At 42.8% G+C, this 24,486-nt stretch overlaps 1 protein-coding gene across 1 annotated transcript in view; it reads right to left on the bottom strand.

The window, feature by feature from the left end:
- Positions 1-24,486, bottom strand: part of STAT1 (signal transducer and activator of transcription 1) — a 172,704-nt gene that overhangs the window by 1,787 nt on the left and 146,431 nt on the right. Inside the window, exons 14-31 of the mRNA XM_019662344.1 lie at positions 23,676-23,754; positions 22,557-22,648; positions 22,193-22,344; positions 20,148-20,306; positions 18,518-18,610; positions 17,160-17,219; positions 14,629-14,658; positions 14,435-14,528; positions 13,322-13,363; positions 11,955-12,038; positions 11,414-11,512; positions 10,144-10,279; positions 8,718-8,767; positions 7,906-8,000; positions 6,995-7,140; positions 5,231-5,416; positions 4,429-4,504; positions 3,397-3,499 (exon numbers count right to left, since the gene is read on the bottom strand). Of these exons, the coding sequence (XP_019517889.1) occupies positions 3,397-3,499; positions 4,429-4,504; positions 5,231-5,416; positions 6,995-7,140; positions 7,906-8,000; positions 8,718-8,767; positions 10,144-10,279; positions 11,414-11,512; positions 11,955-12,038; positions 13,322-13,363; positions 14,435-14,528; positions 14,629-14,658; positions 17,160-17,219; positions 18,518-18,610; positions 20,148-20,306; positions 22,193-22,344; positions 22,557-22,648; positions 23,676-23,754 (1,776 nt within the window). The remainder of the gene's footprint in view (positions 1-3,396; positions 3,500-4,428; positions 4,505-5,230; positions 5,417-6,994; positions 7,141-7,905; positions 8,001-8,717; positions 8,768-10,143; positions 10,280-11,413; positions 11,513-11,954; positions 12,039-13,321; positions 13,364-14,434; positions 14,529-14,628; positions 14,659-17,159; positions 17,220-18,517; positions 18,611-20,147; positions 20,307-22,192; positions 22,345-22,556; positions 22,649-23,675; positions 23,755-24,486) is intronic.

The following is a 24,486-nucleotide window of genomic DNA, read 5'->3' as shown; positions in this document are numbered from 1 at the left end:
CATGCAAAACAAGGGCGAGGCAATGCTGAGCTGTATGCCAGATGGAGAGAGATGTGGGCGAGATGATGAATTTTCCTTTAAAGGCCACTCACTCAGTAGGAATACTAACTGTCTTTTAGGCACGGCTGGAGAAGCGGAATCACTAGGAATCCCCAGCAGGGCCTCCTGCCCAACTGCCTGGAACAGGGCACCTTGGAGGCAATGAACTGCTCAGAGAAGAACACCAGCCTGCGCTGACTTCCTACCGCACTGCCATGCGGGACTCTCCCTTCAGACCAGGTGCTCCTGACCAGGGGGGATTCTGTCCCCCGGCAGTCATGACTGGGTGTGGGGACATGTGTGCTACTGGCATCTAGTGAGTAGAGGCCAGAGATGCTGCTGAACATTCTACAATGCCCAGGACAGTCCCCCACAACAGAGAATTATTCAGTCCCAAAGACCAACAGAAACACAGCACTTGACAAGCCTCTTGAGAACTGAGTCCGTTTTTCTTAATCCCAAGTACTCAATAGTGGATGGTGCACAGTAGGCTCTTAGGAAAATTCTTTACGATTAAAAGCACAATGAAGTTTTGCCCTTGTGTTTCAGTGTGGCTGACACTAAAAATGTGTGGTTAAGATGGTGGACTTGGAGCAGGAGAGGGAGAGAGAAAGCCTGGATGCAAATCGTATCATGATCTCTCAGCAGCTGTGATAATGGAACATGAACTAACCTCTGTAAACCACAAGGTCCTCATCTATTCAAAGGAGGCTAATAGTACTTAGCCAAGAGATCTATTGAAAGGATTGTTAGTTAACGTATGTTGAATGCCTAGTATGGTAGATGGAAAATAGTACACAATTAATAAATGTTCCTATTATCAGCTTTGACTAAAGACCTCTAGGAGAGTAAACTGGTTTTCCTATTATTCCAGAGGAAAAAGTTGGCCGTACAGGAAATCCAGACTAAACAAATCCTCAAGTCACGCTGCAGAAAACACTGGTGCTCTGTCTTTCTCGGGCAATTTTCTCAGGAGCGTGTAGCCCTCCTGAGGTGGCACCAGGCGTGGGCCTCACAGCCACCCTAGTCCAGAGCCGCAACCTCCAGACATGGCTGAAGCCAGCCAGTTCTGTGACAGGTTATTCTATGTCGGAGCATATGCCCTAATTCCAAGAGTGGATGTTAAAGGCAAATCATGGCCAAGGTTGAGGACAGTCAAGGTGGAGTCCACCCAATTAGGAGACTAATCCAACTTCTAATTTATCTAACCAGCACCGTCCCCATATTATGGCCTCTTTTAGCTCTTTAAGACTCCTGTGGCTTTAATCTGGAGGAGGGTGTGTGTGTGTAAAATTTTATTTTATTTTATTCTACAAATGAAATGAAATCATCTGGAATAGAATGGAATGGCTACGGGGGCATCCAGAGACCCAAAACCATTTCCTGGCATTTATTCAGAGTATTTAAACTGCTCTCACAGCATCATTCTGAGAGCACAGAAAAAGCAATCACACTGCTTGCACAGATGGAGGGAACTAATCCATCTTATTTTCTCAAGGTCACAAGGAATAATGGTGATGACAGACTTAAAACTCTGATGTCCAAATCTCAAACACAGGCCTCTAAAGGCCACAATGCCTGGGTCATAATAAACCAGAATAAAACACATTCAGTTCGTGCGAAGAGCCTCTCTAGGGTGCATGTTTTGAATAATGTAAAGATCAGCTTTCTCTGGGAAGCAACCCAGGAGAGTGGACAAGTGCAGGCACTCTAGAGACACACTGAGTGGCTTCAAATATTCATTCCATCGCTTACTGTTTGATCTTAGACAAGTTATATAATTTTTTTGGGGGGGGGGGCTCTTTTCCACACCTGTAAAAATGGGAATAACAGTAATACCTAACTTAGAAGGCTGTTGTGAGGGCTGACTAAGTTACCACCTGTGGAATGCCTGATACACACAGTAAGGGCTTAATAAATGTCCTCTATTAATGGTGGTGATGATCGTGATGAGGTAACTTGCTCAGGAATAACAAGGGAGTTGTAAAAGAAGCAGCCCATTTTTTGGTTCCATCCATCTATCTTACATATCCTGAATAGGCTTTATAGTTATGCCATTTTTGTGTCGGGCTTATAAACATCACTTTGTAGCAGAGTTGGGGGCCACATGCTAGCAGAGGATGTGACCTTACCCATATAAGAGGTTCATTCTACATCTGTTAATAGGGACAGAACTATTTTGCTATTATACCATCTAAGCATTTTTCTAAGTGACGTTTTTCGTCCTCAACAATCATTCAGGTCTAAGAAAGGACATGCTCTGAAAATTTTAGCTCGTGCTTCTTCGAGGAAAAAGGACAAAGAAAAAAGTTACATACCAGAAACTTGACTGTAAGCGGATACTACTGATGTCATATAAATGCATCCCCTGAACGCCCAGTTCTGTGCCCCTAAATGTTTGAAGAGCAGCCCCTCCCCCATCTCCTTTTTCTTCCCTGTCTTCCTCTCTCATTACCAAGCACTAATCTGTGCCAGGCACCACATTACTGTACATAGTAATGAAGAAAGGCCAGTAATGACTCAAAAAGGTGTTTTTTTAAGCATTATACAATTTTTTTTTAAAATCTACTGGAATTGCTACATGTGGAAAAGAGCTTAAACAGCATCAGCAAAAATCGAGCCAACCAAAAAGAAAAAAATCTTTAAGAGGAAGGATTTCAAGCTGACAGACGAATAATATTATTGGATATACTGAAAAACATTCTCCCAAAGGAAGATTCACTCTTTTGTAGACAATGTTGTTCCTATTTCTAGCAGGACACTCATTAACTGTTTCACTCCGGGAACTTTATAACTCTTGGCAAGTCCCTCACAGCTCCAGGTGCTAGCAGTACAAATTATTCTCAAACACAAAGCAGGTGAAATTGCTTCATTGCTGCTAGCTGAGTCTCTATATAATTATTGTAATTACCAAGCATTAGTCCCTTCCCTTCCTAAAAATAACACTCCTTCACCCAGACACAGCATTGAAATAACAGGACAAAAGAAAACACTTCCTTATCAGAGAAATCTTAGTTCCTTAATAGTATGAAATTTCTACACGGACAACGTCAAAGGGAAAAGAGGGAACTTTTAAATACTTGAAATGTCACTTATTTTTTGTAGGGTACTGAATGACGGGAATAAAAATCCTGGTGATGATGTAGCTTGTTTAGGCACAGCAGGCTCCAACTTGTCATGGCTAATCCAAAAACCTCCTTCTTGGTTCTACCAGCGGTGCCTTCTGGTATCTTGCAGACAGACCCAGGGTGGGCCACGGTTGGGCAGGGTGCCCCCGCCCCCAGGGTGCCCCCCNCCCCCGCCCCTGCCTCAGAGAGCACACAGCGCAAGCTGAGAACACTCCAGTGTGGTACTCACCATAGTATCGAATTCTACAGCGCCCACTATCCGAGACACCTCATCAAACTCCTCAGGAGACATGGGGAGAAGGTTGTCTGTGGTCTGAAGTCGAGAAGGGTGGCTAAAATGGGGAGAAAAGAAAAGGAAATATTGACATCTAGATGATGACAGCGGTGGCTCAAATGTAAGACATTTCACCTTTGGCCTGTGATTGAATCATCACATTATATTTTTATTTCAGGAATGTGGGTACACTTGTAAAATACATTTTAAAAAGTACAGATCACGGGAGGTTCCTGTCCCCAGCCCGGCCCCTTGGGAAATGTACTGGACTCTAGAGATGTGATCGAGACATAGCCAGACGAGAACCTGTGCCGCTTCTGCCTGGTCAACCCTGGGTGCGAGTGTGTGCGGTGTGTCACCCTGAGATGCCAATGCCTCGGGGCTTACCCTGGCCCGAGAAGCACCAGAGAAATGTCTGGGGAGTCCCTCATCCCTACCTTGAGGTGTGTATGCAGATAAAGCTGCTCCAGAGTGTTTTTACATGAAGGCTACATCCATTCACCCCAAGACAGTGCTGCGGGCCAAATAACTGAAAATGACTTTTCCAAATTTTTTTCTACCTTTTATAAAATGAAACAACAAAATAAAAGCAAGCGGAAATAAATGTATCTCAATCATTAGTTTGGCCTTTTCTAGATTGAAAAGAACTACTTTCCCACTCTGATTGGTTTTTGTTCATTTTATTCACATTTTTTCAAAGTCAGTTTGGGGAGCAATTATATACCTTAAATACAACTTTGGTTTTTTTTTGTTGTTGTTATTTTGTTTTTTTGTTTTTTGTTTGTTTTTTTTTTAATAAAGGCAGTAAAATGCTGAGAGGCAATGACGCCAGGATCTCTAATTAGGATCTTTCCAACAGGTCCAACTGTGATGGCGGCGGCAGCAATTACAAGGGGAAAGCAGAGGGCAAGCATCTCCAACAGGCCCCAGCCAGGAGCGGGGCTGGCTCGAGGCTTTTAAACATGGCACTCTTCTGTGTTCACTTACACTTCAGACACAGAAATCAACTCAGTCTTGATGTATCCGGTTCCTTTAGGGCCATCAAGTTCCATCGGTTCTGGTGCTAGAAACAAACACATTGTGTACACTTTCCATTAGCAGAAACTACAACAAGGCAATCAACTTGCTCGTTGATCAAAATTTTGCTGTTTTTCTTGGTAGTCAGGGTAGGGTCCTGTAACTTTCAGGGGTTATCACCACCCCCTGCCTGAGTCACCTGAAATTCTGGTGGGAATGCAGAAATAATTAAAAGAGGGGGAAGAGTTCAGCAGCAAAGTCAAGCTGAGTGGTTTCTCTTTCCAAGGCTTGAGATCCTACAGAAGTTGGAGCCCAAAATATATGAAGTTATATCTGGTGTAGTGGTCCTGGCCTGTACTTCTCCTTGGCCTCAGTTTTCTCAATTTTAATAGGAGCAGGCTGGCATATGTCAGTTGGGCATGGTGGTCCTACCTTTTACCCCTTTCCATGTAGAAAAAGTAATAATGTAACAAATACATAAGGCCAGGAATAAACTTTTCCAACACCCCTAACATAAGACATCCTTTACTCATTTCTTACTAGCTGTATCAGGCCAAATAACGCATCATGTTTCAACTGCATGTGTTTCTACCATTTTTTCAAAGCCTTCTTTTACTAATTTGAAAGAAAGTGGTGGGTTGATGACACAGCATGGGTGGGGTTTGTGCTGGCATCTTGTACTTGTAGGAAGGCAAGGGGAGTGTGTGTGATTAAACCCTGTCTCCAGAAAACCTTTGGACAATGATAAAATGAGAACATAATCACCACTTACCTTCCTTTGGCCTGGAGTAATACTTTCCAAAGGCATGGTCTTTATCAATATTTGGATACAGATACTTCAGGGGATTCTCTGGAATATTTTCAGCAGCCATGACTTTGTAATTGCGAATAATATCCGGGAAAGTAACAGCAGAAAGCTCTTTCTTTGTGTAGGGTTCAACCGCATGGAAGTAAGGTTCTAAAGGAAGAAAAGCAAAGTGAGTCCCATAGAATATTGCAAAACAGTAAAGGAGAGAAACAAAACACTGCAGAGCTGATGGATTTGAGAGAACCTGGTAAGAACTAATCACAATGATGGACTTAAAACACATAACTGTTTTGTTTCTAAATATAGTCCTTTCTTAAAAACAGGAAAAATAAAGGCAGACGTTACTATCAATAACATTGCTTGTCATTATTGCCTTAGATTTGTAAATCGAGCCAAAAGTTTATCAAACACCTTTAAAAGCATGCATCTTCAATGCTGTGCTGCCCACAAGCAGATAAACAACTAATTACTAATTAGGTCATCTTGGCTCAAGCCAGAGATTAAGTTACTAAAATATAAGCTCACTTTGTTTTCCTTTTCATATTGAAAAGTCTAATTTTTTATTAAAATAAACAATGACAATACATGGAAAATAACTTTTAAAACAAACGAAAAAGATCTCACTTGCTAATTTTTTCTCTAATTTTTACAGTTTAATTAACTCTGTGTCTTATTCCCAGACCTCATGCAAATTGTGCATCCTTCAGTGATTGGGGAGCTCATTTTTGGGAGCACACACCCGAGGCTGCTGTTCAGGTGCTCTGGGGACTCTGCCCTAGACCTTCAGACAACGTAGACATCCTAAAGCTTTGTAGCCAGCGCTGACCTGCTTAAACTTTCTGGTTGCCAAGGTTTCTTCCTCTTTGCCTGGTTGGCCAGCTCCATCTCTCAGCTAGTTCAGGAAAGAACTACTGCTAGTTCAGTGAAGACGACAAGGGCAGTCTCTAATGCCTACTGTCTATACTGGCTCTAACCCCAGCTCTCCTGGTTTTTTAAGGGGAAAAAAAAACTAAAAAGAACAAGAACATTATCCCATCTTTTTGCATATTTCAACTGAAAGCATAAATGTCACTGGAATACATCAGTCTTTCCTCCAGTCCTTCAAACAGAGCAAAGTACAAGCAATAGTGAAAAGAAACCAGTTTGTCTTTATTGTTCTCTCATTTCCACTGTTTGGCCTCATCCCCAGAAACCGGTTTCATATTGCTAAGGTTTTAGAAATATTTTTAGCCATGGATTCATTTTTAAATAGAAACCCAAGATATCACGAAGATAAACTTGCAACTGCTGTTTGAAGACAGGGTGGAGGGCTGCACCCAGGCCTCAGAACCCCTCTCGGAGAGCCTGCCCGAATCTGCCCTTCCGTTCGGGATTTCCCTCAGTGAGGCTGGAAGCTTATGCTTCTGCACATTGGGCTTCCTCCCAAGAACTGGTTGTCAGTCACACTGACTCACATCTTTTGTCTGCAGATAACCAACCAGAAAAAGGAAAGAATCTGGCCTTGTCATTTGAAAACCATCATTTGCACAATACGTTCCAGGAACGAATCACAAACATTCACGGAGATGTATTAAATCCTATCTGAGAGGCTCAGCTGGGGGTAATAAGTACAGGATCTGTGATTTTATGTCAAAAACTCATTATTTGTACGAGTTGATGTGCAGTGATGAAGAAGGACTTTCGCACACACGGTATGAATCGGTTGTGTGTGCAGGCGCCTTCACTTACCGCCTCCGTTCTGGGAGCGCTCCACCCACGTGAACGTGATGGCGCCTTCCCGGCAGCTCTCACTGAACCGCAGCAGGAACGTCCCAGGCTGCTGGTCCTTTAACAGGGCGCGTTCACGTTCCTTGCTGATGAAGCCCATGATACACCTGAATGTGGAAAGGGATGGAGAGAGGTCTTTTGAGGTTCAGTCATGATTTTAATTTTCACGTTAACTTACAAATCAAGATGACTAGAACTTGAACACAGCATAAAAATGGATAAACTTTTAAATGTTTTAAAATTGATTCAATTGATACTTCAGGAAGCATTTTACTTATACGTACATATGCTGAAGTCCAAAAACAATCATTAACATGGTGCCAGTAAAATGCTACAGATGATAAATACTTGCTGGATTACTGAGCCTTTTCTTTTCACTTGGTGATTATGAAGGCCAAGAAAATGTCTGAATTTTTGCATCTTTTACACTGGAGAGGAAGGCTCAACGATACATTTTCATATTCTAGCACTTCCGGTCAAGTTAAAGCCTTTGTTAAAATATCAACTAACCCAGAGAATAAGTTAGATAGAAACAATTCACTGAGTTAAAGTTTTTTCTTCCTCCCTTGAAGCAACAGAGTAGGTGCTCAAGAAACTTTTGTGGAAGGAATGAATGTATGAATGGCATTCAGTTTTTCAAATTTAGCTGTGAAATTACACATACATATGCTATGAAACTATAAGTTTAATCTGCTGAGGTTCGATTAACGTGAAGCTCTGAAGGGGCAGCCTGTAACCCTCCGTTTCTGTGAGATGCACACAAGTCTTGGCAAATAATGAAATCTGTCTGGGTCAGGGCTGTCTTAGCCATGCAATAAGGGAGTTATGTGCTAAATGAATGTTTCAAAATTACATCTATCAATAGTCCTTACCCATCATTCCAGAGAGAGAGCAGGTGTTTTTTAATGAGTTCAAGGATGCTTTCGATCCAAAGCCAGAAAGAAAAATTTTTATCATTTATATTTTCCTGCAAGTAAATAAGTGCACACATTAAGAACAAGAAAATCCAAAATAATAGGGGCTTACCATGCCTCCTCCCACCATCGAATTTTAATTTGCAAAGACTACCCAGCTATCAGAGCCAGAGCTGTCCTGCACAGAGCAGTCCCTCCCCTCGTATTGCCCATCCAGACACCAAGCTCTCCGTTTCCTGGGCTGCCTCCGCTTCCCTCTCCAAACAGTAGCGAGCCAGCCAGGGAATGACCTCCAGGGTGAACCAGAAAACAAAAGCTGCCGTCGCACTAGTCAATTCCAGTAGCGCAAAGCTCATCAACACTGTCTGGTGACCTCAGCGGGGTCTAATTTTTCCTTCTGACCGGTCCCTCTCTGCTGGAGCTGGCTGGGGGAATGCATTTGCCTGCCAGGCTGCCCACACCAGCACAGAGCACACATTTCTCATGGACGGATGGGGCGAAAATGCTGCCAAAGGGGGCCAGTGTGAGCAAACAGAAGACTCATTTCGGATATGAAAGAATGTTATCACCCAGGCAGGCGCTTCCTGTCAGACTCGCACTTGGAGACCAACCTCCAGTGCTGAAGGAAAGTAAACAACTTGCCCTAGGGGTTCCATGGATGAGCCTGCCAAAATAAGCACACAGTGAAGGAACCACCACACTGAGAAACACGAGAACCTCAGCAGAGAGTGAAAAAGGCTCAGAGAGTATAAAACCCAGACAGGACCCACCTTACAGAACCGCGTCCATGGAATAAGACCTTCGGGGCCAGCATTAGGACCTAAACAAATAAAAATAAACTTTTTCAGGAAACAGAAATCGATTCTGAAGCTCTGGCTGGACTGCTGGCTCTTGAATTTGCTCTCAAAGAAAAGCGCCAACATCCAACAAAGGAAGGTTGTATGTACATGGTTGATAGTCTCATATACCTTAATGCTAACTAACTGCACTTTCTGGAGAAGCCTCAATGTGGTCCGTCCTTGTGCAATACGCTTTCCCACTGCCTCCTTCTCCTTCCTCAACCGTCTCCTCTCCCACTGACCCTAAAGAGGTTTTTGGGTTTTTTTTATTCAAACTAAGATCAAGATTATTCCTAGGTGACGTATTTAACTGACACTTGACATGATAAGCTTATTTTAGATATTAATTAGGCATTTCCCTCAGCCCTCCTACAAACAGGTCATGGGCTCAGGGAGATGGAGAAAAATGAGAGAGGAAAAGGAAACCTAGGGGCTATTAACTATGCAATTAAAGCAGCCCAGGCCATAAGAGAGGTTCTCCTCAAAGAGAACCACAACCATAACAAGCAGAAGAGAGATCTTTCTTAATTCTCACCAAATAAGAAGAAATATGGTGATTTCTAACTTTTTATTAAATAGCACAAGACCTCCACGGTGACAGTTAAATGGCCAAGAGAAGGCACTGCTGCGAGCCACTGGGTTAGGGAGAGCCTGCTGGGGTTTGCAATATATGCAGTTCTGCCGTACAAAAAGCAAATCTGAAAAAAAGTTGCCTGTGGATTTTTAAAGAACTAGTGCACATACTCCCATTCATTGACGATAAGACCCTGAGAGTAGTAATCTTTGATTTGCTTAGGGTGGAAGGCTAATAAATCCATGGCATTAGCTACTGAAAGGGAATTTATCTACCATGGTTGGGACCCTGTCCATCAGGCAAAACTGCTCGTTAAGGGCTGTCCTGATGGGGACAGTGTCTCCTTCCACTTGGCCGCTTGAGGCAAGGGCCTTAGGAGTGCCGTGGTGGCCCCAGGACATTAATCTTACCATGATGGGGCTTACTTTTTTCTCCAAGGTTACGAAGACTTCATCTTTCTCATCAACAAACTTATTTTAGCCACAAGTACAATAATACATTTGACATAATTCAAATATCTTTCTCTTAGGAACCCTGCTCAGAAATATTAATATGAGATAATGGGGAAATGCTTCATTTAAAATCTTTTATCTGGTCTATATCCCTTTAAAAGGAGACGTATGGTGCTCACTTAAATATAATAAGCTGCAGTTGGAAAAGCCAACAGAATTTAAGAGTCTCCTTCCTTAAACAAAACAGAGAACAAAGAGGGGGAAAGGACCAAGTAGAGATATTTTCATGAATTTCCATTTGTATATACACAAAAAGTGAATAGACGAATACCAAGAAGTTTCTCTCCCAGCATGCTCAGTTGGTCCACACTGAGACCTCTTTTGGTGACCGAAGAAAACTGCCAACTTAGCACCTCTGAAAGCTGAGCCCATCGTGCAGATGGTGGGTTCAGGAAGAAGGACAGATTCTAGAAAGAAAACACGCAAAAGCTTAGGGTTACCAAAGAACCACCAGTCACAAGCGAGGCACCAAAACATAGACTTGTCCCAAAGTTCACTTCCAGTTTCGGTGGGGGGGGTGTGTGTGTGTGTGTGTGTGTGTGTGTGTGTGTGTGTGTGTGTGTGTGTGTGTGTGTGTGTGTGTTAGTAGATTCTCATTAGTTGCAGGTTCACATTTATGAATTCATCTACTCCCTAAAATTTACTTGGGACTCCAAAATCACTACTCAGGGCACTTTTGCACTCATTCACGGTCATGCGCATGCACAAAGTGGTGAAAAATTTGAGTCACCCAACATGTATGCTTCCAGTTGAGGTCAAACAAAGCGGGACTCTGCCTCCTTGTTTCATCTTTTATACAATACACAAGGCTCCTTTTCCAGGTCTACTTAGGCAGTGGCATTTTATTCTGCATTTTTGTGTTGTTTTGTTGGTGACTTTGTTGTTCAAAATGGCCCCCAAGTGTCGTGTTGAAGGGCTGTTTAATGTTCTTAGTGCAAGAAGGCCGTGATGTACCTTAAGAGGAACATACTTGTGTTAGACAGGCTTTGGTCAGGCACGAGTTACAGTGATGTTGGTCATGAGTTCGATGTTAATGGATCAACAAATATATTAGATAAGGTATCTTTAAACAGACACTCACATAAACAAGGTTTATGTATTAACAGAAAGTTGTAACCAGGGGCTTGGAGAAACCTAATGCCATATTAGTATGTGTTAAATCAGTGTTGGCAGTGACTAAAAGACATAAGTACAGTGAATAATGAAAATCAACTATAATTAATCACACTCTAAAAACGGAGCATGCTTAGCAGATGTATACCTTTTACAGAAATAATAATAAAGGGCCTCTTCCATAATGAAAGTTGTATTAAATCATCTATTGCCTGAGCTTATTCACAGAGGAGGAAAATCCTAATTCTCATATCTAACATATACACATGCTTCACTTTTCCAGAGTTACCCATGATCCTTGGCAATACCACTTGAGTTATGTCACCTGTCCCTCAACATCTGGCCCTTAGGAGCTCTCTGGATATGTAGAAGCTGGAGCACCGGTCTTTAATTACCCCTTAGTATGAAAGCAGACATGTTTTCCATACCCTGGCTTCTGTCACCAGCATGTTGTACCACAGGATGGAGGCCCAACCACTTGGGAGCTGACTGACATTGGAGATCACCACGACAGGCAGAGAAGTCGTCTAAAAGATGATAAAGACCTTGAAATCATCTGAATCACAGAAACATCACCTGCGGACCCCTGTGCAGCCTCAAAACTAAGCTGGGATTATTTATAAACTTGCATATATTTTCTACTTGAAAATTAAAAATGTAAAGTTATGTTCTTTTGTTCACAGTTTCATTTGTTTTTGATATATCTTTCAGTTAAGAAATAAGTCTCAATGCATCATATAAAAACCAACAGGATATCATCTCAACTGCAACACTTAGCTTACAGAATTTGAAGGTTAATTCAATTAGGTAGCTTTGTGAATCATTAAAGCAAGAGTATTAGCTGAAAAAGATCGTTTTTTAGCTAGTAGGTAAATATCTCTAAAACAAAAACTGAGAAATAAAAATACATGTAACAGTTAAAAGTAAAAATAAATCAAGTTTTCTATATCTCGGCCATGTAAGTCTTACCTCAAGGTCAATGACCAAACCAGGCTGGCACAACTGGGTTTCAAAACTAAGGGAGTGAAGCTCTTCAGTAACGACAAGAGGGCCCTTAAAAGAGAAAGGGGGAGAAAAATTAATACTGTATAGTGATTCATTCACAGATCCTGCCACTTCTAATAACCTAATAAGCCCTGCAACAGGCTGCAGAAAGCCTGAGCCCAACCCCCTGCAATTCAGAAGAAGATTCCAATTTTCAATAATCTATCCCAGATTTCGTGATTGTGACTATCTCAGTATTCTCTCAAAGACAAGATTTCTGAAATGATGGTAAGGGCTATAGATTAAGGGAAAGAAATGTGGACAGGGACGTAGCAACTTCTAGTGGGTTTATTTGTAACCTAAGACTTCCTTGGCCCTCAGCCCCCCTGGGCCCACCACAGCCCTGCCTGGCATGGGTCGCACACCTCTGGCACACGGGAGTAGGATGTGCACATGCGTTCCAGGTGTGATTAGCTACTGGAAGGGCTCATTTGCATAAGCCTGGTGGATCATAAAGTGCTTTGGTTTGGGCAGAAATGTTATGGTTTTCAAAGTGTCTTCCTCCATATTATTTCCTGCGAGCATCACACAACTTAGAACCAGAGAGGTACAGCCGCTATTGCTGTTTACAGGAGAGGAAACTCAGTGAGGTCACGAAGATAGGAAAGTGCCAAACCGGGGCCAGACAACACTAAGCCTTTGCACTGCCCAGGCAGGTGCCAGAACCGCTGTCTCACATGACCTCTACTGGCCGTGGTGTGCAAGGGCTGCATGCTTATGCAGCTCAAGGGATGAAAACGCTCCACACCAAAACAACTGCAGACATTTTGGCACTGTGCACAGTTCATTTTGAATGCATCACAGACATAAATCCTCAAGGATCTGGCTCTGAAAAGGAAACTGATAAAAAGAAGATGCCACTGGGTAGGGAAAGCGAAGGCAGGAAAACCCTCTGGCACACTTGGTTTTTGGCATGGCAGTCATAAAACTGGCCTCTAGTTCCAGCTCTGACAGTAATTCTCTGTGCACCCTTAGCTAAATCCTACAAATTTCCTGATTCAATTTATGCACCTATGAAATGTCAGTAACACAGAAACCCACCATACTCACTCCCTTGGGCTGGCTGTGAGGGTCCCATAAATTCATGTGCAAAATCACTTGAAAACCCTGAAGCATGAAATCAGAGTGTTTTTACTGTTACCACAGACATACCAAGTCCCGAACTCATTTGCTGCTCTTCTCTGCTGGGTCTGAAGGCCTCTATGAGATGTCCTGGCCGCCAGGGCACTGAGCCAACCTCACTGAAAGGACCTGCTAATTGGAGACCATTCACAACAGGGGCACACTCTTACCTCGTTAGTTCTGTTGCCAGCATTTTTCTGTTCCTTCAGTTGCTATAAAACAAGAAGCCATCTTAGTAAATGACACAATAATTGTCAAAGCTGCTATTTTCATTTACAAATCAAGCCAAAGTCAGGACTTAGAAAGAATGAGGGATGTGCAATTATTTTAAGAATGCCTAACAAGTAATGAAATGACCCTTGTGTGGATTCATGGGCAGGAGTGCCTTCCCCCAGCAGTCTGATACCATGCGAACACCAGAGTTTAGAAGGATCCCAGAGAATTTCATCCTCCTCCCTTCCCTCCACCCCCAGACAGTCTTCCAGGCTAGGCCTGGCAACTTCCAGGCCCAACTAAAATTGCCCTCAAAAAACACTTCAGTCCTTGAGGCTTCAAAGGAGCAACTCAGGGCCCTGAGAACAGCTGTGGACATGCTCAGACTCCTGAGTTTGGACCGAGGTTCTCACAGGAAGTCTAGCTTCCTGTCTAAGTTTGCTGATTCAGGAGATGGTCGCCAGTGAAAAGGGTACCCTGATCCTCCCAGCAGGCTCCGGCCCAGAGAGAGCACAGGGCTCAGTACAGCTGGCTTCCAGGCGAGGAGGCACCTGGGTATCTGCTGCCTGGTGGAACCGACCCTATTCCTCTGGAGACACGGCGGTAGAGGCAGTGGTCATGCGAGACCACCAGGAAGGAGGATGTGAAAGGGGCTGAGGAGACACTCCTGGGGTCTGCCGCAATTGGGGGTGGGGGAACAGCCAGGACATGGGAGGGATCACAACCTTTGAGAAAATACAAAAATCTAGAGTGAGTGACCCCTGAGGTTGTGGAGGCACCAAGTGCAGATAATTTATGTGTGCACTGGTTTATGGAATATTTTACTGAGATCACTGCATCCCAGGAGAAGTATGTGTGTGAGAGAGGCTGCCGAAAACAGAATGAAGACTCCTGGGATAAGGAAGAGGAACCGATTCCCCAAGCGCTAGTGAACTCGCCAGCCACAAACTCTAGAAAGTCTCCTCCTAGGTTGTGTCCTGCACATCCCCTAGGGCACAAAGCGCCACTTGCTATCCAAAGTCCTAACACACCAGACACAACATAAAAGAAGGGAAAATTGGTCTCCCTACCAGGTGTCGAAATTCTGCTGCCAGACTTCCATTGGTGGACTCCTCCATGTTCATCACTTTTGTATGTGTGCCCAAAATGTTGAACTTTCTGAATCTAAACAATACAGGGTAGAAAGACTTAAAAGGCTTGGAACTATTAAACAAACAAACAAATAAAGAAGATAGTAAAATACAGTACAAAGTACTTTACATACCCTTTTACTGTACTTCTCTCATTCACATCTCTGCAAAAAAAAAAAATATATATATATATAAAATCATACGTGTATTTAAATTTTGAAATGAGCTTTAACAAAAATATAAAAGTATATGTATAAATAAAAGATCAATAAAAAAATAAATCTACACCTGTAGGTTTCTGCCCTTTTATTCACTCACTCACTCACTCCCAACACCAGCTCTGCCAGGTATTACTGGGTAATCAATTATCTGGGCCTCACATTTCTCATCTGTACAACACGCTAACATTACCAACCACACAGGATATTGTGAGGAGTAAACTAGCTAATAGGTAAAAAGAGAACATAGCACAGCCCCAATAAATGTAAGCTTCAGTTATCATTATTTATTGAGCAATTACTTTGTACAAGGCACCGTGCTAAGAGCTGGAGATTCAGCAGAGAGCATTGCTCTGCCGTGAAGGAACTCCAAAGATCTTCCAGTGTGACAGCTTAACCCTTATTTTTATTCTCTATTATCCTTGATGCGTTCATGAAAGTACCTGAATAGTTAACTATTTGGGAAAACTGTCAAGCTTAAGTTTTAAATTTGAGGTTAAAGCTTGAGATACTTGCATCTTATGTAAGTAAATTCAGTGATCACCATGTCATGTTCTGAACACATAAAGTATCTGTTAGGAATCGGCGAAGATTACAAATCATTAGCACACTCGTGGTGAAACGAGTTAGCTTCCTTTCATATCTCAACGAGAAGTTCAACGCTTTTGAGAATGACAATCACCATTAGCTGTGACAGTGACCAATTTTCCGTTGTTTGAAAAAAAAAAAGAATTTAAAATAAAAAGAAAAGTATGATACAAATCTGCCTTGTCAAAGCTAAGAAGAAAATTCAGAGCTGGAACAGTCAGAAAAGACAAAAGAGCACAGTCTAAAAGAGAGACTGAGCTAAAGGAGAGTGTGGTAAACTGCGACGGCCATATCTTTGAGGCTCTTCCCTTCAAGAGAGAGAATGTATTTCCCTGTACCCTGAATCTCAGCTGGTTTTGACTTGCTTTTACCAATGGGATGAATGGGAGTGATGCTGTACTAAGTTCCAAGTCTAGCCCCAACAGGTCTAGCACACTGCTGCTCTTACCTACTTGCAACATATCACCATGTGAAAACGCCCAGGTCAGTCTCTTTGAGAGGCTCTTGGAGAACAGCCCAGTTATCCCAGCTGAGACCTCAGGCATGTAACCAGACCACCCAGCAACAACCAAGCTAGCCCAGACCGGAAGAACCACCTATAGCCCACAAAAGAGAAATAATAAGTTTTTGAGTTTTAAACCACTAAGTTTTGGGATAATTTGTTATGCAGCAAAAGCTAACTGATACACACACAAACCAAAGATGATGGCAGGAAAGATAAAAGCATGGGCTGTGCTATAAGGAAGAATATTGTTACAAGAATGGAAAGAGACAAAAAGCCAGAGAAAAATTATTTGGATTATCATAAATGGTTTTGAAGCTTGCAAAACCAGTATGTTATACAAATGCATTAAATATGCCAAGGAGTGTGAAAGCCACATTGTTCCTTAATGTAAGTGGCTAAGTCAGTACTAAGCGTCCAGGGTCTAAGGCAGCGGTTCTCAACCTGTGGGTCGCGACCCCTTTGGGGGTCGAACAACCCTTTCACAGGGGTCGCCTAAGACCATCAGAAAGCAAAAAGATATTTACATTATGATTCATAACAGTAGCAAAATTACAGTTATAGAGTAGCAATGAAAATAATTTTATGTTTGGAGGTCACCACAACATGAGGAACTGTATTAAGGGGTCGCGGCATTAGGAAGGTTGAGAACCGCTGCTCTAAGGGCAAAATGGGATGGGCCGGCTCCATTTAGACCCCTGTGCGAGATCCTGCCTGTTCCTGGGTCCCTACTGCCCAGAAGAGACAAGGAAGGCTCCAGGAGGCTCAACACAGACATCCCCACACCACCAAATACTGCCAGCTTCACTCCAGAAACAATCCCACAACTGGCTTCAGAATCACTGCACCCTGGAGGGTCTTTAGCCCTGTGTGTGACCAAGTGTCCCTTCTCCGGGGCTGGCTTAGGAGGAGGGCAGTGCACCATGTCTGGCTGCTTCAAGGCTTGATCATTATAAGCTCATACACATAAAATACACTCATTCTTTTGCTCATTGATAGTCTAATAAGGCACAGATATGCTGATACCAGCTCAAGGGGGAAGTTCCCAATATCCAGAACATGAGCTATTAATTTAAATCTGCTGGGATTGGGGTAACCAGTTAGCTCAGTTGGTTAGAGTATCATGCTGAAAACATCAAGATTGCCAGTTCGATGCCCACAGGGGCCCCTGTGAACTGCACCTTCCTTGAAAAAGAGTCAACTATGCGATGGTAGCATGAAAGAATATGTAACCAATGACCATGGCTATTCCCCAATAAAAAAAATTTTAAAAATCTAGTGTATAAGTCTGTGTTTGGTTCACAAAACCAGCATTTTAATAGTACACATATCTTAGATAATATTAAATATATCTTACTTATCAAATAAGACTTTGACTTTCAAGTTATAATTCAGCTCTTGCAATTTCACCAATAGTCTGGAAAGAAAAATAAAAGTCACTGTTACTTTAAAAAATTATCTATTACAATTTATCATGCCAGTGCTCTATTGACAAACATTTCAATCCCATCCTCTCTCTTGTTTTGGCTCATCACAAACAATAGAATTCACATCCTTACATGTCTGCTTGGGTTTGTTTTTTTTTAAGTGTATTTATAGGAGAAATTCCTAGCTGTGTAGTTGCCGGGGCAAAACTGTAACATTAAATTCTAGCAGAGCAGCGCCGATATTACATTCCCACCCACCCGTGTTAGTGAGGGTACCTACTTCCCTACATAGCCTCGCCAACATTGGCTTTTACCAAATTTTCTATTTTTGGCCAATGATACGGGTAAAAAATAGCACACATTACATTTATTAAAATTTGTATCTAATGTTTGTCCTGTCGGGAAAACATAAAAACTATCACCCATAATCAGGGATGAGGGTCCACATGTATAATCACTCCAGGGTGGCGTGGAAAGATGGAATGAAGGAGCACTGGGCTCCGGCGTGGCCCTGCTCTGCTGAGCTGGAGGCCTTAGAAAAAGCCCCTCTAGTCTCTGGTCTGCTCCGTTCAGTGGAGCAGGTGGATGGGATGAGATTTCTAGTGCCCCTTCCAGCTACGAGTTCTAGGGCCCCACAGGTGCTTGAGCGTGGTGCTGTAACACCACACCCGGCAGCCAGGAAGAAGCACCTGTGCACCTTACTGAGCAGCACCTCACCAAATGGGACTAGGGACAGTGCTGAACGCAAGTGCAGCTCTTCAGAGTCCAGGGGCTCATCCGCAGAGGAACAGCTAAATGAATGTAGCCATTTGACAGAAGAAAATAAAGCCATACGTTCTCACATGGGAACATTTCCATAGTGTATTATCAAGGAGAAAAATAGGCTGCAAAACAATATCTCTAGAACCCTGGTTTTTAAACATGAAATACTATATGTCATATAAATTTGTGTTAATGTGTGTTCCTATGCTTAAAATATAACATATACGGACATACAGGTATATATGCACAAACATATATAAAAACGTATTTATATGTTTGTGTAGACATGGACAAAATTCTGGGAGGACTGACATTTACAACTGGAAAAAAATAAGGTGTGTTCGTGCATACACATATACATCTGTTTTACTTCTATTTTGAATATAGAAGAGACTCAGATATTCGAAATAAAAACTCATGTTAAAATGCCCACTGTAAAATGATTCCCTTTAAAGCACGTAACAGTGTTGTGAAGGTGCAAACAATGTAATAGGAGGCATAGGTGGTTACCACTTTTCCTTATTACCTCAGCTTCACAGTGAATTGTACGCCAGTCTTCAAGACCAGTGGCCTCTGAGGATGAGTTGGCATGCAAGGCTGTCTTTCCACCACGAATGAGCTATAAAAACCCAGCAAAGTGTAGCTAAATTAGCATTTCCATTAAGTTTGAGGCAGTAAAAAGTTATTTTCCCTTAAGAGGAAAGGGGGACACACTTAAAAATAGTTTGAAAGGTTCTAATAAGTGGGATGAATAAAGCTAGGTTTTTCTAGGTTTTCAGTAAAGAAATCCCAAAATCTAATTTGCACCCAACAAAAACAGAGTAATTATAGTGACCTGTGATACTCTTCCACAATGAAAACCCTGAATTAGATGATGGTCATTTACAAATCTGCATCAAGAATCAAATTTGTTCTCTAAAACCCAAGTAAATGCCCTTGATTATTTCAAAATCCAACACCTAGGCATTCCTATTTGGACATTAACCACAGGGAACCAAAGACATTTTTATTATGTCAAGTTAGCAAAAAAAAAACTTTGCCATATGAGCTCCACTCTACTCAGTGCCATTTATTTATCGACTATGTACATTTGGAACCCTACCATGGTCAAGGCACTGTGCACGGGCCTGGTGGGGGACAAAGGATGACAAAGGCATATCTCTGTCTTCCAAAACATTCCAACGTACAACAAAAATAACAGAAATAGGTAGGCAGCTTTATAATAAAATCCAGAATGGGAGAGGAATAAAGGATGAACTGAGCAGATCTGGAAAGGGGATAATATCTGATTGGGAACTCTAGAAGATTTCATGATGAGATATAAGATGAAACTTTCAGGATGATACAGTTTTGAAAACAGGAACAAGAGAAAGAGGCTCTGAGGTGGAGGAAATACTGTTAGGAGAGGCCTGGAGAAGCAAATGTATAGGGTGGGCGTGAGGTCAAGTCTGCCTGGATATGGGGGGGCATGTGTGGAAGCTACTTCTGCAAAAGTCAGCTAAGGGCCAGGCTGTGGGTGCGGGACATGAGTGTCCAGCTGAGGGGCGACACTTGTTTTTTTTGTTGTTGTTTTTTTTAGCTGAGCCATCCTGCCACCTGTTGGTAGTTCAGTAGCAGCTCAGCTCGGTCCGAGAATCGAACCGACGACCCTGTTGCTCAGAGCTCGCACTCTTGAGCAAGCTCTTAACCAACTGAGCCACTCGGCCGGCCCTGAGGGGCTCCATTTGGATTAGAAAGTGACAAAGAACCAGACGGAACTCTCCTCTGGAAAGCGTCAGGTGACAGGGACTAGGTGGGAAGGGGCTGAGAAGGGGATCACTTGGGAGGCTACTTAAGTAACAGTTCAGGAGACCAGATTTGAAATCCTGAAATGAGATGAGGCCATGGAAGGAGAGGACAAACATCATGAGCTTAGAAGCCACAGGTCTCAGTGCAGATTAGCTACGGAGATAGGAGGAGTAAAATTTACTAGGACCCAGTCTAAGTGGCCACAAGAATGAAGGGCTATTGGCATAAACAAGGAATTCAGGAAGAGCTGACTGGCCATAAAAAAGTTTCTAGAACCCGTTAAACCCTTCTAAATTATTTGAATTATCATAACATTTTCCTCTGGGTAAAATATTGCAGGAGGTGCCAATAAATCTCCCTCGAGTTACCTCTGAATGAGCTGCTGGAAGAGGCTGAAAGTGCGGTCCCATAAGGCTTGTTTGTTTTTCGTGATGGGGTCATGATCATAGGTGAATTTCTGTTCCAATTCCTCAAGCTTTTTAAGCTGCTGACGAACCTGCTGTAGGCTCTCTGCAACTATGGTGAACCTGGGAAGGTACAAGACACAGGGGTCTCAATCAGAAACAGTCCCAAAGCAGCCTGGGACCAACAAGTGATTTTCACAGGCAACACAAGCCATTATCTATACGGCTGCACTCCTCACTGCAAGGAGAAATGAAGAACAAGGCTCATCTTGGTGTTAAGAAGTTGTTATTCGGGGAGAAAAAAACTAATATGTGCTGCTGATTACAGCCCAGATAAAAAACCTCTGCATCCTACTGAGAGGAAGCTAAGGAGAGATGGGTAGGGGCAGTGGCTTCTAGGGAATCTGTGACTTCAACTGATCTGTAAGATAATTGGGATTTAAAGGAACAGGGCAAAGAGGAGGGTAGAGGCAGGGAACACAGCAAGGCGGGTGCCATCAGAGGTGATACAGGAGGCAGTGAAGAGCCCTTTTCGATTTTATATCAGAACAGCACGTAGTGAGAGAGCAGCCTGGACACTGTGGAAGCAACACAGAGGGGCTGCCGGGCCTGAATTAGGAGGACAGGAGGAAACAACAGTTACTGTTTCGCTGAGCTGAAAGAAGGCAATATGCTCAATCCAGACACTCAGAATATAAACCAAGGGGGAAACCTAGCAATTGCTTTCAGGTCCCTCCTTTCTCACAGTAAACTGCCAATGGTGATGTAGCTTCTAAACCAAATCAGGCTGTGAAAGTGTCATTTTATTTGCCTGGAGTAATGACAGGAAAAAAAAAATCTTCTCCCCAATGAAAGACATCTCCTTCACTTTGCGGTTTCACTCCTTGAATCCAGTTCGAATGAGAGAGAGAACAGCCCTCAGCCATGAAATGAGAAGGCAGGATGACGGGGGGTGGACGAGTTCCTGAGAAATTCGAACCCAGCGCTTCCGGACTTTGTTGGATCATGGCACACCAGAAAATGACAACACCTGTACAGCACAGTGGCAGGTGGTGGAGGCATCTGCGCCTCTGGAATAGGCTCCTTGTGGCCTAAAGCGACCACTTAGGGAGCTCCAGATAACCCGGAGCTTCCCTGGGCCCTGGAGGGCTCCAGGGACAGTGTCCCCCAAGGCACATGGGGCACCCTGGGCTGGGAAGCTCTGTTCTGACTCATAAGACATAAGGGATAAGGGCAGGCAGCTCACAGTATTAAAAAAAAACAGCTGAATACGAATTGTGAATTTTTTTTAAAAAGCAGCAATTCAGAAAATCATTTACGAGACCTCTTTTCCTTGGATGCTTGGGAACTGTTCCAGGCCACCATTCCCTCATATCCCTCTGATTCCACCTCTTCCATCCTCTCTGTTTAGTTCGAGTTCAGCTCTCATTGTGTTCCGCCCCCCCTGGACTACACTGATACGCTCATAGTAGCCCAACAGGTCTTTCTATCTCTATTCTATCCTCCGGACTGTTGCCAGAGTGCCCTTTCTAAATGAAAAATCAGAGAAATAGCCTCCACCTAGAGAAAAGGCCTGCCTAGCTCACCAGTGCCCAGTGAATAAAGTCCTGTTCCCAGCATGGTGTGAGAATCTCCACGACCAGGCTCCAGCCTCTCGCCATCTCCACTTTCCTCCCGCCCTCCCAGGCACCCCATTCTTCAGCCATTCAATATGCAGAACTGCAGGCCCCGTTTGTGCCCCCCTCGCCTACCCTGTGTGCCTCGATCTGTGCTGATCTCCTCCTGGTCTACATGAAGTGCTCCTATTCACTCTCAAGAGTCAGCGCACGTCCACTTCCTCCTGGGAACCTTTCCTGGTGGCTCCTGCCTGCTTTTGTCCTCCACGAGATGCTGGACCATGTCAAACTCCAAACCAAAGTTTTGACAGGTCCACTAACGCACCTCGACTGTGCGCTGGGTTTATATGGTTAGCCAGCCAGCTGCCAATTTTCCGCTTTCAAGAGCCTTACCAGTTCTGCAGCTGATCGAGGCAAGCGTTGGGGGGTCCCCCAATACAGGCGCTCTGCTGTCTGCGCTTCCATTCCACCAGTTCATCATTAATCAGGGCTTTCTGGGTAAGTTCGGTGACATTCAACAACTCTATTGTTTTGTGGACTACTTCCTAAAGGGAGAGAAAGAAACAAAGTGAAATAAATTCGCCTTTAATCACTGATTTTTACAAGATTTCTTTTTTTAAGCAAATATTCTTTCATCTCAACTAGGGCTCTAAGCCAAGTGGTTATAAAAAAATGTTTCCTCTATTTTAAACTTCAAGTTCATTATTTATAGTCTGTGACAAAAGCAACATGTTTTTTCTGGAAAGTGAATCACTACCTTTCTCTTATTGTCAAGCATTAAAAACATCTTCTGGAGTAACATCTGTTCCTGTTTCTGATCATTCTTTGCCACACCATTGGCTTCATGTTCTGTGAATTGGGAGACAGACAGCAGATAATATAAATGTAAAAGACAACAAGACCAACTAAGCCAAGATTCACATACATTTAGGAGAAATATGATCCAAATGCTATCTGGTGATAAGTCAAAGTTGAGTCTTCTTCAATCTTTAATGAACAAAACAAGAAAAACGTCCGAAGTATAAAAACTGGACACACTGAAACAAAGTATTTGTTTTCAACAACCCACGTACATAAGAAACAGTACTGTCTGGTTCTTAATTTATTATAAAATATGACCTAAATTAATATAAATGACAAAATTAAACACTTCATATAAAAAGCAAAGCCCATCTGTAGCTTTAAAAGGGAAGTAGACAATTAGGAAATCATAGTAGTTGAGGTTACTTTCTCTCATACTTTTTACCCAAATCTTACTAATAATCTCTCTAATATTAACCATACTATCCGCCTAATGATTACTAGGGTTACAGCACTACCCAATATGTTCTACAGTATGTACACGCCAGGGTTATTTTCAGCTACCATAATCATTAAAAAAGAGTAATAACAAAATAAGAGCAAAACTGCTTTAAAACATGAAAAAAACGTTGAACAGGGGAACTCCACACACCAATCAGTCTGTCAATCAGTGGACAAGGCACAATAAATAAAGTGGATAACACACAACTAGTAGTTATCATCTAGGGGTGATTTTGCCCCTCAGGGAACACTTGGCAATGTCTGGAGGCTGTTTCAGTCAGCACCACTGGGGCTGAGGGGATAATTCTACTGCCACCTGGTGGGTAGAAGTCAGAGATGCTGCTAAACACCCTACAATGCACAGGACTGCCCCACAGAGCAAAGAATTATCTGGCCCAAACTGTCAACAGTACTGAGGTTAAGAAATCCTGGCCTGGGTCATCAAGAAGCCAAGACTAGCAAGTCAGAGTCATAAAATATTTGGCAAATATGAAAGGAGCATTCACCTTTGTTATCTAGTGTAGACAGAAAAAAATGACAGTCAGTGAGCACTGCTGCAAATGTTAACTCTTACCTCTGTTCTGCGAGGTTTTACATTTAAAGTCATATTCATCCTGTAAATCTTCTAGGGTCTTGATTTCATGCTCTATACTCTACAAATAAAGACATAACCAGGTTTTCTACTGATCAGCTTCCAAAGATTTGAGGAAAGAGATTATGCTTCTGTAGGACCCAGAAAACCATGGTAACAATCCTGCTCCCTCCAAGATGAACTAGACTTGCAAAATTCTAATCACACACATTAAACAATTTCTATATCATTAATATGTACATAATAACTTTTCTTACAAAAGAAAATATATGGCTATTTCCAGACTGGGTCTACTGGTTTCTACTTTAATGAAGTGTTTCCCTAGGAGGCTGCAACCATAAAGTTGCTTCAAAGAATCGAGTTTGGAAAGACACTGTCTAAAGCACCAAGTCAAGGCCAAGCTGGTGTGACTCAGAGACCCACAAGATATCGCCCCCCTCGGCTGGGAGGACTTTACCACAGATACAGGCCAGGTGTAAAGCAGGCTTCCTCATCTCGACCTCCCAAACAGCCCTAACAATGGAGAGGAATGGTCACAGGCAACCAAGGGCGCCGAAGCAGCCTTCTGTTTCCATAAATTGTCTTGCAAGTTTATCTCAAAATTGTTGTGGATGTTTTATTCTAATCAGAAATGTATCAGAACTACTTTCGACAAAATGTTTTTGCTCCCCTTCCAAGTCTTAGGATAAAACAGGTACTTGAGGAGGATGGGCCGTGTTTATCCTGGGTCAATGTGTAACCCCAGGAACATCCCAATTTGAGAGACACAGACATAAAGGACTATTTAGAGCAG

Source organism: Hipposideros armiger, unplaced genomic scaffold (genome assembly GCF_001890085.2).
Source record: "Hipposideros armiger isolate ML-2016 unplaced genomic scaffold, ASM189008v1 scaffold_372, whole genome shotgun sequence".
In the NCBI taxonomy this organism is placed as follows: Eukaryota; Metazoa; Chordata; class Mammalia; order Chiroptera; family Hipposideridae; genus Hipposideros; species Hipposideros armiger.
The sequence above is the reverse complement of the archived record's forward strand: the minus strand, read 5'-3'. Positions and strand labels throughout refer to the sequence as shown.